This window comes from Corylus avellana, chromosome ca6, assembly GCF_901000735.1.
Source record: "Corylus avellana chromosome ca6, CavTom2PMs-1.0".
NCBI lineage: Eukaryota > Viridiplantae > Streptophyta > Magnoliopsida > Fagales > Betulaceae > Corylus > Corylus avellana.
The window spans coordinates 22,388,603-22,408,685 of record NC_081546.1 but is presented as its reverse complement, the minus strand read 5'-3'; the positions used below and the strand labels follow the sequence as shown (position 1 = coordinate 22,408,685).

At 33.7% G+C, this 20,083-nt stretch overlaps 2 protein-coding genes across 2 annotated transcripts in view; one reads left to right on the top strand and one right to left on the bottom strand.

Annotated features, from left to right (window-relative positions):
- Positions 1–685: 685 nt before the first annotated feature.
- Positions 686–7,320, bottom strand: LOC132184429 (prefoldin subunit 1-like). Its single transcript, XM_059598058.1, has 6 exons — positions 6,987–7,320; positions 6,822–6,875; positions 3,448–3,553; positions 3,168–3,174; positions 2,046–2,130; positions 686–1,077 (listed from the first exon to the last, which is right to left on the bottom strand). Exons 1-6 carry the CDS (start codon positions 7,008–7,010, stop codon positions 964–966), a joined length of 390 nt encoding a protein of 129 aa, XP_059454041.1. The 5' UTR covers positions 7,011–7,320; the 3' UTR covers positions 686–963.
- A 4,644-nt stretch (positions 7,321–11,964) lies between these two features.
- LOC132185383 (lupeol synthase-like) overlaps positions 11,965–20,083 on the top strand; it is a gene marked incomplete at its 5' end in the record, with an annotated part of 10,765 nt that continues 2,646 nt past the window's right edge. Inside the window, 15 exons of the mRNA XM_059599163.1 lie at positions 11,965–12,156; positions 12,266–12,270; positions 15,206–15,386; positions 15,485–15,574; positions 15,684–15,881; positions 16,094–16,178; positions 16,313–16,479; positions 16,667–16,855; positions 16,972–17,085; positions 17,322–17,441; positions 17,526–17,648; positions 17,735–17,806; positions 17,961–18,017; positions 18,106–18,152; positions 18,243–18,386. Of these exons, the coding sequence (XP_059455146.1) occupies positions 11,965–12,156; positions 12,266–12,270; positions 15,206–15,386; positions 15,485–15,574; positions 15,684–15,881; positions 16,094–16,178; positions 16,313–16,479; positions 16,667–16,855; positions 16,972–17,085; positions 17,322–17,441; positions 17,526–17,648; positions 17,735–17,806; positions 17,961–18,017; positions 18,106–18,152; positions 18,243–18,386 (1,784 nt within the window). The remainder of the gene's footprint in view (positions 12,157–12,265; positions 12,271–15,205; positions 15,387–15,484; positions 15,575–15,683; positions 15,882–16,093; positions 16,179–16,312; positions 16,480–16,666; positions 16,856–16,971; positions 17,086–17,321; positions 17,442–17,525; positions 17,649–17,734; positions 17,807–17,960; positions 18,018–18,105; positions 18,153–18,242; positions 18,387–20,083) is intronic.

The window sequence follows — 20,083 nt, the reverse complement described above, 5'->3', positions numbered from 1 at the left end:
TTTTTTTTTTTTTTTTTTTTTTTTTGTCATTTTTAGTTAATTTTCTTTGTTAATTTTTCTCTACTGTAATTACATTTTGGTGTATAAGTATTGTAGTATCCCAAAAGATTAGGTCAATAGAAAATGATAAATTTAAATATTTAAGGAAAAAATCAAATTTAGTTATGAATATGTTTTTATGCAATTTTAATTTATTCTCTAGGTTTTCAATTTTGCCCCTTAGGTCCTAAGATTTTTCTTTAATTTCAAATAAATATCTCCATCAATTCATCATCCAATTAATTTATCATATGTAACTGTACGTGTTGTGTGACACAACTATTTTTAGTTACCAATGTATCCTAAATAAAAAATAAAATAATTAAATCATGTTTAACAAAAAATAGTGGTCAACCAGACAACCACCATTAATTGGTGAAGGGGGTTGCCTCTCACCACATGGCTTGTCAAACGAGAACTATGACATCAATTAATTAGTTTAAAATAGTATATCATTAATTAATTGGCCAAGAAGTTAATGGAGAAACCTACTTTAAACCTTACAGTTATGTAGGACACGTTTTCCAATTTTACAATCAATTTTGTTTCGTTGCATCTAAAAATGTATATGATGCCACATTTTTAAAAATTGTAAATAGCGCAACAATATATACACCATTAAATCCATAAAATTTAATCTAAACTATAAAATGAATCATCTCCAATTCCCTTGAAAGGAAGAGGTTTCCATATACACCATATCACTTGAAATCTATTTGACGATTCAATAAAGACTTGTGGGAGGATAAGAAGATAGCCATAAAAAACAAGGTCTTGCAAGAGTAGCTTCATAATTCATAACATCTCACCAGATTTGAATACCAGACTTTTCTCAACAAACATTGCAAACTATCATTATCACGTTTTTTCCCTTTCCAAAAGGAAAATAAAGCGCACAGAAGAAAATTCTCAGAAATGTATGATTTACATTACAGTCATGGACATTATCTGCCGAGCAAGACCCGGATCTTGCTCCAAGAGCTCCTTAAGGTTGTTCTCCACCTCCACCATCTGCTTTTCTAAATATTCCTTTGATGTCTGTCCGGAGCCCAACAACAGAAAATATTTGCACAAAAATTTCAGAAGAATGAGAGAAAATTAGTACATTGTCTTTCAAAAGAACGATGATTAGCGGCAGAAGTTAAGCGAGGTTTCCAGGCACAGCTAAGGCCAAACAAGCAGGGGAAAAATTGGCTATTTGGCTCATTCAAAACCTTAAACAGTAGCTAATTTCCACGGCAGTAAATAATCTACACGGTGGCCGGTGCTACGATCAAAAATCAACATGTACCATTTTCCTGCAAGCCTTCTTACTATAAACTCTTCTATTTGTTATTCCTTGTTAAACTAAATAATCTTGGTAACTTTTTTATGGAGATCACTCCTAGAGCAAAAATTCATTAGCCCGTTTCGCCGATTTCACCCTACTTGTACTTTATACCTGATTGTGAATCATTTAAGGTTGCTTAAGCACACAAGGTAATCATGGTATTACAATTTCCGAATCTTTTAGATAAATTCAACTGAACAAAAATTAGATCTTTCATTATCGAAAAGAAAATCAGAGGTTTCAATTTTAAAAATAAAGGGCAAAACATCTATTAAAGAAAAAACTTTAAGCCAAACTCAGGTCAAAATTCAAAAAAAAAAAAAGACCAAATGAAACGGATATGATGATTCATTATTATGATCCTCCAATCCAAATTGCTGGACTACAAACCTAAAACCTTCCAGATGGACATTATAAATAAACATTAGGATGGATCTAGAATTCATTTATTGCTTTCTTTGTTCATTTTGGATTGGGGGGGGGGGAGGTATTTTAGATGGGGGCCTTGCATGTGAACAATATTTAATTTCACCAGTAATTTCTCTGTAATATGTATTAGGAAAAATATATATTGGCCAAGAGAATATCAAAGATGAAACACAAACAAAGAAAAGGTAGGGGAGGGAGTGTAGAAAGAAGAGATTTTGCACGGGGAAAAATGAAAAGGTTAATGCACCTGTAATGAGGCAATTGCAGTTTCGCTATCCTTCAGCTTTTGTTCCTGTTCATTCATTAAAACTGACTTGGGTTCTAACACAAACCTGGCCACCATCAGAGAGACAGAGAGAGAGATTCATCAGAGTACATCACAATGTTTTAGAAAGCAGACTGTTCAATAAACCAGAAAAGTGAAAAGGGTCAAGGGTCAGAGGTTCAACCACCAGGCTGACCGTGATCGAACCAATCATAGATATTTAATTAAAAACAAAAAGAACATATAATGACATGTAATCCATTCAAATAAATCTATAAACTATAAAGCTTAACAGATTCTAAATTCTGCTTCAATTAGTGAAGCAAATATATACACACACACACATTTACTTGGATTATGCATGTATGAATCAAAAAATAACAAAGCATTTTGAGTGAAAGGATGCATCTAATTTGTCGTGTAAACTTTATTATCTCTCACACAAATGACCTTAAGCTATTGATGATCTAGATTATAAACAAAAACTCACCATTGGGTGAAAAAGTGGGTGAAACCATATCAATCTTTCATAGGGCACCACCTATCTTAGTTTATCCCTTAATAATATCTAAATGCAATTTTGTTTACTACTATATACATAAATGTGTCCCAAATGATTGTTAATAATGTATGCATAAATATGGCTCATAAGTAACTTTTGTATTTATAGCAAAAGGTTTCCAAATGTAATTAATATTAGATAATAATATTGATTGTACCACTACTAACAGAAAGTAATGGGTGGTAATTCCTACACCCTTTTGCTTTCGTAAGCCTTTGTTTTTTTTGGGAGGGGGGGGAGGGGAGGTGGGGAATGAACAATCAATTGAATTGGGTCAAGGAGTGATGGGACCCCAGCCCAGGTCAAACAGCTCAATGGCTGGACCATGATTGACAACAGCCCAATCTGGTTCATTTACCAAAATGAATAGATGGGCATGAATGGAATGGATCGAGCCCGCCGGCAGTGCATCCGGTCTCTCTGGCCAGTCCAGTCTGAATTTAAATCCTTGATCTGTCATCTATAATCTGGCAGCCCATAAATCAAGAATTTTGTGAACTTTTCAACTTTTCTCATGCTCAAATAGATTATGCAAAACTCACGTTCTCCCTGCAAAACAAAAATAAAGAAATGTCAAATTGGGAGTAGGTTGCCCAAAGTAGCACAGTTAAAACTAAAATGCCAGATATGACTGTAATTCATGGTTCAAATAAAAATCAGACAACCTCTTTTCAAAACTCTTTAGAGATAGGGATTGATTTTCTAAAACCAAAGAAAGCATTCATCATTTTAAAGCTTGAGGCACTTTGAAATACTACGTACTTATACAAAACTAGCATGGGCATTATATGCCACATTGAGATTATGGTTTTCTATAAATACCTATAGATTTGTAGGTATTTGTATCATCAGACAATTGTCGCAGCTCCTCCAAGGTTAGAAAAGCACGCTTTTTTTCTCCCTCCTTGTTTCGCATCTGATTCTGTACCTGAAAGACATGATAACTAAGATCAGTTCAAAGTTCTTTAATGGTAAGTAATAAATTTTATTAAGAGAAACACATAGAGGGTAACACTAGAACAAGACACGTATACAAGAGGAACCCTTAGAAAACAGAAGAGAAGATAAGCTCTAAAGTTACAAAGATCCAAAATCTCCACATGAGAAAGTAAAGAGAAGCCACTAGTTGTCTTCATCCTGTTAACAAGCAATCATAAATAATAACTTCAACTAAATCACTAAAAGCTTTGTGCTGTCAGACATTCATAGCATTTCTCTCCCACCAAATCCAAAACCAACCTACACATATGTATAGCCCAAATAAATGCAAACAACAAAAAGACAAGTGACCATAGTCTTCTTGCCATAGAGCAGAAGATAATAAGATCATCCGTGGTCATGCGCCTGATTTACACAAACAGCACTGGTTAACTATAATCTTCAAGCCATACCACTGTCAACCAAAAACTGCTTTCGCCATAACATTGGCTTGCCAAAAATTCCTACCAAAAATTTCTATCAAGAAAACTTCTGTTTCTGTGCTATAAACTCTTTTTTTTTTTTTTCCTAAATACAATTGTTGCGTTATTAAAATAACCAAAATTCATATTACAAGAGGTAGAAGGCCCAGGATTTTTTTCTTATAAGTCACAATTTTATTGAAAAGAAAAACTGGCACAACCCTCATACACGAAATGTATACAAAAGACACAACCACATTAAAGATGGCTAAAATCTAAAAAGTTTACAAGGTCTAAAAGATTCAAAAAGGAGGAAGGAAGAACATAGACTACAATCCAATCGAAGAGAGATCTTACAAAACTGGATTTTAAAGAAAGTACAGGGTGCCCTCACAATCCTCAAATTGGCGACAATTCCTTTCTCTCCAAATGTTCCGCATTAAAAACGAAGGAATAGCTTTCCAAATAGAATATTTGGAATATTGACGCCCTTGATTCTTTCAACCATGTAACAACTCTAGGATTTTTCTAGACATAATCCACAAAACTCCAAATAAGCTGAGAACCATGTACCAAGATCAATGGTGTACTCACAGTGGATGCGGGGATGACGGTCTCCTCGTTCTTTTTGCCAAAGCAATACCAATTAATAAGAGTAAAACCACACCTTCTAAGTTTGTCAACAGTGAGGATCTACCCAAAGATGTCATCCATACAAAGAGCCATACGAGGCGGAGCCTTAACCTTCCAAATACTTTTCCAAAGAAAAGGGCAAGTCTCTCCAACCTGTAATAATTTATAATAGTTCTTCACATCAAAACTGCAACTAGTAGCTAGAGTCCACAACACTCTATCTGCCTCCCCAGGATTAGTCTTTGAAGAGTATAGCAGAACGAAAGAGTCTAAAGATTCCAACTCCCAATCCGAACTGTCCTCATAAAACTCATATTCCAATGGGAAGAATTACTCAAGGAAACTAAGTAAACTGACACCACCTCAAAAAAAGATTTAGGAATATAGTCTTGAGATAAGGTTCTCCACACCACTCATTATGCCAAAAGAGAAAGCAGGAACCATCCCCAACCTTGAAGGAGACAAAGTTGGAGAAATTCCCCTAGCCATTCTTGATATTCCTCCAAAGACTCACCGTAGGGCCAAGAAATTTCAGATCCAAATGTTCATATATCATATACAGAGGTTATTAATAAAGCCTTTAGTAACCCTAATCTCTCAACCCTTCATGACACATATAACAAATTGGTCCTAACTATCCAAGCTCATTAAAAGTCACATACTAATCACACAATTAGCAATTTCCAACCTACAGTAAACACTACAAAAGAGTTTGAAATATTACGATCTATTATATTCACATTGTAGTAGTTGCAAGAGTTTTTATAAATCCTGTTTTTTTTGAAGAAGAAGAAGAAGAAAAATGTGTTACTTTCGAACGCAAACGACCAGCAACCAGAAACAAACTCCTACATAACTTTATCTATCTCTTCAGTCCCATGGATGCAGCAATTGAGACTGCAGATAGCCTTCTTAAAATGGTAACTTCAAGAAATTTCTGGGCTAACTTCTCCAATTGCACATCAATGACTAATTCTTTTTTTTTTTTGATAAGTACATCAATGACTAATTCTTTTGACAGCATCTCAATTTAAATCATTCTAAAGGATGAAAAGCCCTCAGGTTTGTCTCTCTAAAGCATTAACTCACATAAGCAAATCAGATTCCTCATCCAATTGGCCATCAGAAACGGCAATATAACATGCTTTCAACAAGAAATTTTGGGCTTTAGGATGCCAATTTAACTTACCAGTCAGAAAACAAAAGGAGAGAGAGAGAGAGAGAGAGATTTTGGGCTTTAGGATTCAGGATGAAATTTCAAAAATCATGAAGAAAACATTTTTCTCATTCCAAGACGAAGAAAACTAACAATATCTTTGATTCATCTCTCAACTGAAACAAAGATACTTCCAAAATGCTAGTCAAGCAATTCCCATGAATGTTCTTTATCTTAAGCCATAACTATACAATAGTAATAACTACAACAACAACTAAAAAAGAAAAGATAAAAAATCAAATAAAGAAATGCAGAGCTGCAAAAGTTGTTAGTAGCTTGAATTGTTATTTCTTGTTTATTGTTTTAGTGCACATAAACCATAAAATACCAAATAATATACCAAAAGAAAAAACAAAAACATAGGATCAATATATAGCATAATGAAATATTGAAGTTCAACTATAAATTGAAACAGATTTGGCTTAGGTGCTGTAAAAGAACTGCAGCACATGTACCGTAGTTTTTTCAACGGTCCACATCTCTTTTTCATGAAAAACTTGGAACATGTACTATAGTTTTTTTTTTTTTACAGCGTCTAAGCCAATCCAATTGAAAGAACTATTTCACAATCCTCTGAGTGTAGCAGTGTGGAAGATGGTGTTACCATGCTTTTTATGGTGTCTTTAGAGGGAAATAAATTATAAAAGTTTTAAGGACTGTGAAAGGACATAGTGCAGATAAAACCTTCTTAGATACTCCTTACCTTTGGGAGACAGTTGCGTTTAACTATCCTAATGCATAGGTTTTATAATTTTTTTTTTTTATACTTTCTGTGTAGCTGGCTGCACAACATATTTCGATTATTTATTAAAAAAATTAAAAACAAAAAATCACAAGCTGCATCAAATATTCATAAATACCATGACGTAATACGAAAGAACCAAGCTTTTCGTTGCAATTAAAAATAGAAAGACAAAAAAATACAAATAAATCAATAGCAGACTGACCTGCTTCAGTTTTCCAGTGATCTCAATCATGCGACCTTGAATCTCTCGAAAAGCCTATGATTCCCACACGACCCATTAGAAATTCATTCAGCTAATAAAGTTAAGGGCCCGTTTGGTTGCTGGGAAAATTGGAACGAAAATGCAAGAAAAGGTGCAAAAACTTACAGCTCTGTTCGCTTCGTCGGCCATTGCAGAAGATTAAAACGGATACCTCCGAGTTGGTAAATGAATCGGTAGTGAATACTAAGGTTCATAGTTAGATGGTATGGATCAGATACTGGATATGGATTTGTAATATCGGTTCGGATCTTTACTGAACTGATCGGTTTGGGTTTTGAATGGTTTAAGCCCAACTAAATATAATCATAATGCAAACAAACAAACCCTAAGAAACTTATTTCGTAAAACCCCTAATTTTTAAAACCATCATTGACGAGCTGTGAGCCGGAGAGGAGAAGGTTTTGAGCTGGAAGTGACGAACTGGAATGAAGAAGACGAAGAAAACGAAGTGAGAAACAGTATGGACGGAAGTATGATATGTTGTCATGTAATATATTTTTTTAAAGCAAAACGACATCGTTTAGTTGGATTTGTTTTTTTTTTTTGTTTTTTTTTTTAAAAAAGGGTATTTTAGTAACTTAACATCAACAAAACGACGTCGTTTTGCATTTTCCATCCATTTTGACGGTGTTAACTAATGGAGAGGCCAAATTGCAACTAATTGGTAGTTTGAGGGGATACTTTATTACATTTTGAACATTGAGAGATTAAATTACAAATGGCTGGTAGTTTGGGGGGCCATTTTATATTTTTTTCTTTTTAATTTTAAGCATAAAAGTGAACCCCCTCTGTCAGATTTTAAACATTAAAAGTAAGACAATGACATTTATACCCATGAATTTTTTATAAAACTTTAAATTTACCCTTAATTCCAAATTAAAAAAATAAAAAATAAAAACGAAAATCAGGTATATTTTGGTCTTTTTAGATATTTCTATTATAAGTTAACGGCTAAATTTGATGGAGGAGTTTAAATTGACTGCAATTGAAAGTTTAGGAGTTCAAATTGAGAGGTTTTAAAATTTAGAGGGCTTGTCAAATTGCATAGTAATTCAGGGGTTTAAAGTAAAGTTACCTTTTTTTTTTCAAAAATGATTTTCAACGATAACAAATCAAAACTTTCAGGAATGAGTAATGCCAGAAGAAGCTCTTTTTCCTTGTATCCTCCAAAATGTGAACCAATTTTTAAAATCACCAATAAATTAAAATTCAATGATTATCATCTTAAATTTAATGATAATTTTAAAATCCATATCATATTTGGGATGACAAAAGGAATACTCTTGTCCTTCTTCTAGCATAAAGATATATATAGTGTTTTCATAAACATTTTGTATTTTTTTTTTTTTGTTAATATATTTGATTAAAAAAAAATTGTCAAATTGAGCCAATAGTATTTTGTGATGAGAAATGCTATGGATCAATAAGTTTTACATATTTAGCCTATATTCTCTTACAAATTTAATAGATCAACCATTATATTTGTGAAGTTCACCATTAACTTATGTGTAATCTACATAAATTCACAAATCTAATGATTGATTTATAAGATGAAATTGGTCAAATATAAAAAATATATATATATATATATATATATATATATATATATATATATATATTGACCCATAAACTTTGTCTTTTGTAATAAGAATGGAAAGTGGAAATAGGATAAAGCAAGATTGGGCAAATATCCAAGACTAGCTAGGCCCCAAAAAAAAAAAAAAAAAAAAAAAATCCAGCCTAAATTTTTGGCTGTCTACGCTAATAATAATAATAATAATAATAATAATAATGATGAAGTTCCTAGCCTTGGCAGCATCCATGTTCAATGGGCACAAGTGCACGTGGAGGCCACCAAACGTATGAATTTCTCACCAAGTTTTGAATACTTTTGACTTTTGAGGAGCGCGTGCTTTTTTCTCTTTGAGAACAAATTTTCCACTGCTGTATTAAAGAAGAAAGGCATTAGGACGGGCTCAACCCTTAAGTGGATCAGGCGGTCCCTTGGGGCCCTCAATTAATAAAAATATTTAAAGTCTTTATTATCATCCATATTATTTAATTAAGGCCCACACTTCTTAGACTTTTTGTCTTGAGTCTCAAAATATATCGAGCTGGCCCTAAAAGATGTATTATTTTAGTAAAATTTTAAGATTATAATCAGAAAGAGACTATGCCTCATAAAACGGAGATTACTAGTTCAAATCTCTCTCCTCCAATGTCAAAACACCCAAGATGAATCCAATTGTTGAATTCAATTATCTTCACGACTCAGTAGACCTTGAATGCTCTGTGAATGGCACACACAAGGTTGATGAAGTTCTTAATTAGGAGTCGGTATGTTGAGAAGTTCAAGTTTAGGTACTAGTTTGGTGGTCACACTTTAGGTTTTTGGGACCTGCGTTGCCCCACGACAAATCTAACCATCATGTAATAGGAGATTTCTGTCACAGCACAATTAGTACCATATGGCAATGCCATGGGGGCTGGGTTGGGGGAACCAGGGAAGGTGGTTGATTGTGACTTTTGATTAATTGTTATTGATGCACTCTAAAATTTTTTTAACGAAATTTGGTAACTTTTATTGAAGTATCACGAGCATAAAGCTTTTACAATCAAGAGCATAAAGCTTTGAAAAACTATAGCCAAATGCTATGAGGTTATAAGGTCATAAAAATGATTTTAAACTTTTGCTAATGTACAATTACTATTAAGAAATATATATGCTTCATGCAAATTAGATCTAGGACATGGGTAGCCCAAATACAAAAACAAAATTAAAAACAATAACAACAAAACTAAAAATTTGGACGTAGAGAACTATACACCGATCTACTCCTCCTCGACCTGAAGGTCAGGAGACAATTCCATCCTCAGCCCAAAGGTCAGGACAAAAATAATAAAATCAAACAAGTTACATGTGTTAAACTTGTTTATGGTACATATCAGAGCTTTTAAATAATTGTAGCAATATCATGTGAATTTGTAAAGAATTGTAGTACCCTAAGCATTTTTCCTTTTCTTTTTTTTCTTTTTTTTTTGGGTCATTTTTAGTTAATTTTCTTTGTTATTTTTCTCTATTGTAATTACATTTTGGTGTATAAGTAAAGTATTGTAGTATCCTAAAAGGTTAGGTCGATAGAAAATGATAAAATTAAATATTTAAGGAAAAAATCAAATTTAGTAATGAATATGTTTTTATGCAATTTTAATTTATTCTCTAGGTTTTCAATTTTGCCACTTAGTCCTAAGATTTTTCTTTAATTTCAAATAAATATCTTCATCAATTTATCATCCAATTAATTTATTATGTGTCAATTGTACGTATTGCGTGGCACAATTATTTTTAGTTACCAATGTATCATAAATAAAAATTAAAGTAATTAAATCATTTTTAACAAAAAATAGTGGTCAATTAGACAACCACCATTAATTGGTGAAGAGGGTTGCCTCTCACCACATGACTTGTCAAATGAGAACCATATGACATCAATTAATTAGTTTAATATAGTAAAAGGGAGCGCTTAGTGGTGAAAAATGCCCCTTTTTAGAATGAGGGTGCTTCCTAAGCAATTCCCCTTCCTAAGCAAGCGCCCCCTTTTAAAAAAGGGGGCGCTTGCCTAGGAAGCCCCCTCATTCTAAAAAGGGGGCGCTCAAATGGGCAAGCGCCCTTTTCATAAAAGGGGGCGCTTGCGTGTAAAGCATTCTTATTTCTATATAGGAACGCTTCCACACCGCGAAGCGCCTCTAATAATTAATATATGAAGAAAATGTTTTCCCCATACAATCCAAATATATTTTTTATTTTCTCCTGATATATAATACGCAATACAATATTGTTTTGCGTATTTTCTCTGGAGAATGCATCGTAGCAAACCTCTACTCCCTGCCTTTGATTCTTTCAATTTTAGCTTTCTTTTTTTTTTTTTTTTTTTTTTTCTCAAGTTGCCAATAGAAAGTTAATAAAATAAATAAAATAAAATAAAATAAAAAATTCACTTTACCCCCTGAAGTTTAAGGGATTTTTCAATTTAAATCCCAAAGTTTAAAAATTGGCAATGTACCCCCCTAATGTTTCAAAAATTTTCAATTTAAACCTTTCGTTACTAATTTCCGTCAAATTAGACGAAAATTTATGAAATTACGTAATTACCCTCATGCTTTTTTTAAAAAAATTTCGTCCAATTTAACAGAAATTAGTAACGGAAGGTTTAAATTGAAAATTTTTTAAACATTAGGGTGATACATTACCAATTTTTAAACTTTAGAGTTCAAATTGAAAAATACCTAACTTCATAGAGATGAAGTGGATTTTCCCAAAAAAAAAAAAAAAAAAAAAAATCATAATAATTCTGACGACATGGTGATATGATCGAGAGTGGTCTCGTAGTAATTCTACTCTTAAATAATTTGACAGAAGAATGTCAGAAAAGCAAACAGGGGATGATCAGGTGACAGGTGGGTTAGGTGGATATCCAATAATCTATAGAAAAACATATTAATTAAGTTCTAAAAATCACGTACGTTGATTTTTCACCTCTAGCTTGAATAATTAGAAGGTCGATTTCTCACAGTCACAGCCAAATTAAGGTCACGTTCTTTGGTCCAGCTAGGTTAAGTTCCAAAAATACGTACAATTTGATTAAAATAAAAGTCAAAAAGAGATTAAAAAAGAAAATAATAATAAAAAAAGCCAATTATATCTGGCCAGAATAGTTTTGCAAAGTCGGTCAACTCTCTTATTGTTGAGCTTGTAGGGGAGCTAGATTGCTCTCTCCTTGTATATATACATATACACACACAGGAGACTCTTCTGCCTATCTTTCATCTCAGTTTAGTGTTCTTTTTTCTACACGTATCCACCCTTTTGTTTCTCTCAGGGGAACAAACTCACTTTCAAGGTGCCTCTCAAGAGCTAACTTCTTTTACCATGTTTTTTTGTTTGCTGCAAATGATCTCTTGTTTCATATATATACATACTTGAAAATCATGTTGCATGTCTGAGTAGTATTGTCGGTTAATATTTGTTACATATATATATATATATATATAGAGAGAGAGAGAGAGAGAGAGAGAGAGGACGTGGAAGTTGAAGATAGCCGAAGGAGGGCCAGGGCTTGTCAGCTTAAACAACTTTGTCGGCCGGCAACACTGGGAATTCGACCCTGATGCCGGCACTCCCGAAGAATTTGCTCAAGTTGAAAAGGCCCACCACGACTTCAAGAATAATCGGTTTTTGATGAAACAAAGCGCTGATCTTTTGATGAGAATGCAGGTACGTACATATCTTTACCAATATATATATATATGTCTCTCTTCTTTTTTCGTATAGTTTCTTTGAGAACCATGAGAGGCTCTTATATACGGTTAATGTGCCACAAAAGTTACTGTTGGTGGTTACTTTTTTATTTAGGTTGTGTTTTTGTTAACTTTGGTTTGTTATGGGTTTAAAAAAAAAAAGGGAGACGGAATTGGGGCTGGCTGGTGTAGGCCATGGCCCCAATCCAAGAAAAAAAAAAATCATAAGATCAATTTTTTTACTTTTTGTCTATCAGCCTCAACCCACTAAAATTTTTAGCCCTCGACTCCATCCCTGATCACGAACCACTAAAAATGCCGGACCTGACAACCCACTTCATGATTCATCTCTTTTATTCTTATATATATCAACTTTCTCTTGTACAGTGGTTAATTTAGTGGGGGAGCAATTTTAAGGACAGAAATTTGTCCCAAGATGTCTCCCAATTTTCTTCTAAAATATTATTGAGAAGTGTAAGTTAAAATTAATCGTTTAATTAATATTTAATTACTTTACTTATAAACCACAACCTGAAAAAGACAAGAAGGTATCTAGTCTAGAGTATACTTACTGTACAAAAGGTTTTGCAAGATGCCTTCAGCTTTGGAATTTAAACAATTTGTATATATGAAGTAACTCAAGTCTAAGACTAGCGACAAGAGTCACAAGACATCAATAATAACAGCAAATTATCGTCACTGAAAATGATAGCTATACCATCACATGCATCTGACCCACCACCGGGGCCATATAGCGTGAAGCGTCCGAGTCCGTCTGCATGCGATTATGAATTTATGCCACGTTCAAACCAAGAGATTTCTGATATTTTTTCTTTTTCTTTTTCGATTTTTCTTGAACTTATATCCCCAACTGATATTCCTATATATGATACAATATTATATTTATTATTCAGTTTAAAATTTAAAATATAATATAAGAATTTAACAATCAAAATTTATTTACCCTTGAAATTTAATTAACAGGAGCCACGCACATAGATGACCACGCCATTAATTTTCCGTTCATGTTTCCATTTGTAATTTATCCAATGTGTTTGACCTTGCTACCTTTTGTTATTGGTGTATTGTTGTTATTGGGTTCTTAGTTCTTAAACCGTGCTCTCTTTTGTTTGTTTGTTTGTTTTTTTTTTTTTTTTTCTTCATGAATAATATATTTTTTATACTTATTTATTACATTCATTAACTTATATGGCGTACTTTAAGTTACTTTTTCTTATCAATTACTTAAAAGAAAATTTTAAAATATAGAATAACGTTAAAAATTATTTTTTATTTCACAGTGATAAAAATATATTACCTTTCTACTAAAGCTTGGTTCCAAAAAACAAAAAGGGTTTCTTATGTCATTAAAGACAAACATCATGGCATGTTACAGTTAACAAAAATGCAATTCACAAGCCTACTCCATGGGTTGTTCCCATCAGCACCATTCCATTTGAATTCATTAAACACCATCCACAAATAGAAAAATGAAACTACCTACATAAGTACCATACCATTTAAAGCACATTACACCATCAACTGATATATATATAGACCGGTGAGTCAAGTGGCGCAATTAACTACTATATGAAAGCACAATATACTAACAAAAAATTTAAAATTAATTTTACTTTTAAGTCACATCGAAATACTTTTTCAATTAATACAAAAAAGCAACTTCTAACCCTTTGGAGTGTGACAACTCGTATTCTGTCACTTCTCCACGGCACAAGGTAAGGCCAAGCCCACATGGCATGCCCCATGGGATGCTCCACCTTTGACCTTAATTAGAGTCTTGGAGGCATCCATTTGTTTTTGAAATGTATTTTTCTCGATAAATATATTTCCAATAACATCTTGCCATTTGTCAAATGCCGGTGAAACAAGTATTAATGGGATTCCCATCAGGTCTATATTGGGGATTGAGTGAAGAGGAGGGGAGTCGATTCTCTTTAGCATAGGGGCAGAATTGGTCAAAAAAAATTGTGAACAATTTTGCCCCTACTTTAACAAAAACCGGCTCTCCTCCCATTCAAATGGATTGGAGATGATCCAAATGCTTATATTGGACAATATACTCAAAAAATTTTCACTTTATCCAAAGAAAGGCAAAAGATTGCACTATTATTTTATACAAATTTATGTGTGTGTGTATATATATATATATATCTAACACTTGAAATCCAAATTTTTTGTATGAAACCTATCAGTTGATGTGTAATAGTGTCGCTCTACTCACATAGATGGCTCTTAAAATATGCATTGCAAAGTGAGATTTTGAATACCATAAAAAAACTGACTTTTCATACTGAACACCAATTAAGTTTCATCTCCGATCCAACACTATAGAATCAGTATAGATTATTAGATTCCTCGAAACTTTGTATTGGGCCTTTTGTTTGTAAAGCTGATGGGAATATCCATTTATGTGGACCATAAAACAATTAATCATAAGATAAAGTCGTTTCCAATAAGGTTAGACTTTTTTTGCGGTAGAAAATTGACTTTAGCATAAATTTCATTAATGATTATGGTCTCTTTTTGTGGATCATAATCATAAGATAAAATAAAAGGCAACGCCCTTATGAATCATACAAAATTATTAATGTTGGAGTGCAACTTTGTTCACGTGGACATCTCTTAGAATATGTTTTGCAGGGTTGCAATTTCAAATGTCATAAAAGACTTTGGCTTTTTTTAATAGATACCAATTGATTTTTAGATGAGATGGTCAAATGCTCGATCCAAAAAATGGCATTATAACGTCAGTCACTAATTAATTAAATTGACAGGTAAACTTAATTGTTTAATGACTACATAATAAGTGTCATGCAAATTGTCACGTTAGTTTTAAGGAACTTGTAGTAGAAGTATAGTACTCTGCGACACTCATATTTTTATGTAGACATTTAGATATTAAGTTCATTATCAATGAAAAGATCATATGGTTGTGATTTGTCTTAGAATCTAGAAAATTTTCAGTTGAACATTTCTCTGTTTGATATGGAAAACTCACAACTTAGGAAGGAGAACCCATGTCCACCAATTCCAGCGCCAGTGGAAGTGAAAGAAACAGAGGTGATAACAGAGGAAGCAGTAATTACTACAATGAGAAGAGCACTGCACTTTTATTCCTCCATTCAAGCCCATGATGGCCACTGGCCTGCTGAATCTGCTGGCCCCTTGTTTTTCCTTCAACCCTTTGTATGTTTTTTTTTCTCACCATTCTATATACAACTATGTCTGCATCTTTATTCTTGTTTCTTAAATCTAGCTTAATTTCATATTATTATGATATGCAGGCAATGGCATTATACATCACTGGAGGTCTCAATGCTATATTTTCACCAGCACACCAGAAGGAAATTATTCGATACTTATATAATCATCAGGTTTTATTCTTAATTTTATTCTCTTTTGAAAATAAGTTTGTATCTTTGAAGTCCTAGCTAGAAAACTAAAAAGTTGGCTCATTTTTAAACTTGTGTATTTGTTGGATAGAACGAAGATGGAGGTTGGGGCTTCCATATAGAGGGTCACAGCACAATGTTTGGGTCAGCATTGAGCTACATTGCCTTGAGAATACTTGGAGAGGGACCTGAAGATGGTGAAGATGGGGCAATGGCTAGAGGCCGGAAATGGATCCTTGACCATGGTGGTTTAGTGGCTATTCCTTTACGGGGAAAGTTTTGGGTCACGGTATATATGACCATTTGAAAGTTGAAACCGTTACCATATGTTAGTTTTAACAAATTAGCTAACAAAACACCTAACGAGAATGATGGAAGCATATTTACTTTCAACTGTAATATATAATCTTTAGCATATTGTGATTCGTGAACTTGTGATGTAAACTAGTCTCATTGAGTTATCTGTCAAGTGAAAACTCAAATGTCTCATCTCATGTAAAGGTACTGGGAGTGTATGAGTGGTCAGGCTGCAATCCACTTCCCCCAGAGTTCTGCCTTCTTCCTAAAATCTTCCCCATGCATCCAGGTTTTTTCCACTCACGTACATCTTTTTGTTGGAAAGCACATAATAAGATATATATATACTAAAGGTGTGTGTATCAAAGAGTTAGCCTTGGTGCATGTATCTAATACTCAAGGTGTTCATTATATGAAATGCAGGCAAAATGTTATGCTATTGTCGCTTGGTTTACATGCCAATGTCTTATTTATATGGGAAGAGGTTTGTTGGTCCAATCACTGGATTGATTCAATCACTAAGACAAGAGTTATATAATGAGCCTTACCATCAAATTAACTGGAATAAAGCCCGGAATACAATTGCAAAGGTTTGTTGAATCTTAATCCTTCTGCATTTCTTTTTTATTAGAAGCCTCTGCATAAGGTTTTTGCAAAAATGCATTCAGCCAAGACAATAAATCATTATCACCATACATATTCAAATTACACAAGCAATTGTGAAGATTCCTGGTGAAGTTAATTCATACATAAAACTCACCTATGTTGCTAATTTAGGAGGATCTCTACTATCCGCATCCCCTCATACAAGATATGCTATGGGGATTTCTTCACCATGTAGTCGAGCCTATCCTGAGCTATTGGCCATTTTCGATGATGAGAGAGAAAGCACTCAAAGCTGCAATTGGTCATGTGCATTATAAGGACGAGAACAGCAGATACCTTTGCATTGGAAGCGTTGAAAAGGTTAAGAATTAGTGTGCTAGGGTTGCAGATACAATATATATATATATATATATATCAAATTAAGTATTTGATATTTTCATCAATGAACTGGATTTTCAAGGTTATTTTTATTACAGGTACTATGTTTGATTGCCTGTTGGGCTAAAGATCCAAATGGGGAGGCATACAAGCTTCATCTAGGCAGGATTCCAGACAATTATTGGGTTGCTAAAGATGGCTTAAAAATTCAGGTTCTATATATTATCACCCCTTGCCTTTCATCTAGACAAAAGAAGAGAATAAATCAGAAAATAAAATATTCTAACATGCTCCTATGTGGAACAAGAACAAACCAATTAATTATCACATCCAGAAACATATTGAGGCATTTACCCAAAAGTCAAGCCTGCAAAATCTTGGTCCATTTAAAATCAAATATTTTATTTTGAAATGTAGTAATAAATGATGCCTGGTTTATTTGATGCAGAGTTTCGGGTGTCAGATGTGGGATGCGGGTTTTGCTATTCAAGCAATTCTCTCTTGTAATCTAAACGAAGAGTATTGGCCAACCCTTCGTAAAGCACATGAATTTGTAAAGGCATCACAGGTCAGAAATATATACATGATATACTCCTTACATTGTTTTTCCAAAGATAATGTGCTTTAACATAATAATCATGTTATTTTCTAGGTTCTAGAAAACCCTTCTAGGGACTTCAAAGCTATGTATCGCCACATAAGCAAAGGAGCATGGACATTTTCCATGCACGACCATGGCTGGCAAGTCTCTGATAGCACTGCTGAAGAGCTGAAGGTAATCACTCAACTCTATCAAAATAAATTACCAAAAATTTGTTTCAAAGCTGAATTTGACATTTGACAAAACCTTCTCTTTTGCAGGTTGCAATCCTGTTCTCACAAATGCCTCAGGTTGTTGGGGATGATGCTGTGAATGTCATTCTTTCTCTACAAGTAACAAGTCAACCTTTCAAATTCTATTTTTGACTCAGTTAGAAATTAAGGATACATAAAATGTTGTTTGGTTTCACTTTTGAAACTTCATTATGATTAAGCTTTCCCAAATGCTTCACATGAATAATTGAAATTCTTTCAATTGCCACTACAGAGCAGTAATGGTGGCTTCCCAGCATGGGAGACTCGACGAGCATATGCTTGGTTGGAGGTAACTTCTCAAAGCTTAACAATTAAAAATCTTCTTCTTTTATATACCCTGCACTAGTTAACATAATTTTTTGTACCTAATTTCTCAGAAGTTCAACCCCAGAGAGTTATTTGAAGATACCGTTATTGAGAGAGAGTAAGAAATCTTCAACACAACAACGTATATATGCAAAGGTTTTGCTCATATTTGCTTCCTAACAACAAGGTTGTGTCATGCACCTTATAGGTACGTAGAGTGCACTTCAGCTGTAGTTCAAGCTCTGGTACTCTTTAGGAAGCTCTATCCCAAGCACCGGAGGATAGAGATAGACAGTAGCATTTCCAGGGGAATTCAATACATTGAAGACGTCCAAGAACTTGATGGATCATGGTAATTTAGCTCTATATGAAATTTGGAGACAAAGTTCGAAACTCAGATCATTTGCTTTAATATCAAGTTCAATCATCAATCAGTTGTCGCCATACACTTGGGATGATGGTGACAGTGAAAAGCAGTCATTGGTTTTCTTTTATATATATATAAGATCTAATATAAAGGCTAATTTTCATCACTACATACTAAATCATCAAGTTTTATTACAGTCAACATTCTACTAAATAGCATTACTCTATAGGAAATGAATAATTTATAAATATTTTAACCTATATTAAGTATTATTGAAGGATAAAAGATCATTTTTACAAGTATGGTTGTTGGGGGATTCGCTACACCTATGGTACATGGTTTGCTGTAGGGGCACTGGCAGCCTGTGGAAGAAGCTACAAAAATTGTCTTGCATTGCGCAAAGCTTGTGAATTTTTGCTATCAAAGCAGCTACCTAATGGTGGTTGGGGAGAAAGTTACCTATCAAGCCAAAACAAGGTATGGAACAGATCGTTTCAATTTGACTTTAGATTCTCAGGCAACAAATATGAGACAGTTTTTATAGAGTTCATTTGTCCGAACAAGAAACGAGTTGCCCAAAACCTGTTCGACAAATGGGTCCTATAAGAGCGAGTCCGAATTGCTAACAAGTGAGACAACAAGATTGTTGAGAATCTTTATCCAATTATAAATATGTATACTGCCAAGCCATATGAAAAAATAAAAATAAAAAAATTGGAGAATGAAAAGAAAGAACTCAAGTTTGTTTCTTTGTGAAACAGGTTTGGACGAATATAGAAGGCAATCGTGCAAATTTAGTCCAAACTGCGTGGGCCTTGTTGTCCCTCATTGGGGCTGGGCAGGTCGGTGCATCATTTTCTCTTCAAATAGTCAACTATTTGCATTGCACTATAACATAGAATTGCTAATGCTGCATAAGAAGACCAAAGAATGTAATAATATTTCGTTATAGAAAGAAAAAATATTACCAAAAAACTCTACATGCATGCATGAATATGAACAGAAAAATTAAGATCATTTACACAAATAAAGTCAAGAAAGTATGAAGCTTAGATATTCAACTTTTAGGAAATACAAACATGCCCATATGTTGATTTTGAATGTTTTCACAACTTTAGGCCGAGATAGACCCAACACCAATTCATCGTGGAGTAGGAGTATTAATCATTTCACAGATGGAAGATGGTGACTTCCCTCAACAGCTAATTCATGTCTATTTAGAATCCAACACATTTAGATAAGTTCACAAAGTTTTCCTACAATCCATGCTATTAAATTAACATGTCTTTAAATTAGCAACGATTCTCACGTGATTTTGAAGACGTGTCAATTTAATGAGTAATGCTACTCTTCACACTGACATATTTTAAATAGCTTTCATTTTCTTTAAATGGCTTACATCACTACAAAAAACACAATTTTTATTGACATAGGTTTACTGACGTGTCAGGTCGTCTGACACGTCAGTAAATCCTCCTGACGGGGCTTTCCTGACGTGTTTCGGTCGTGAAGAATGTGGGTGTCAGGAAATTGAAATTCCTGACGTGTCATTTTTGGCACGTCAGGAATTACTGACGTGCTAGATCCAACACGTCAGAAAATACTGACGTGTTGGATTTAACACGTCAGGAAAATTTTTTGACGTGTCAAATTTTGACACGTCAACAAATTTTCTGACGTGT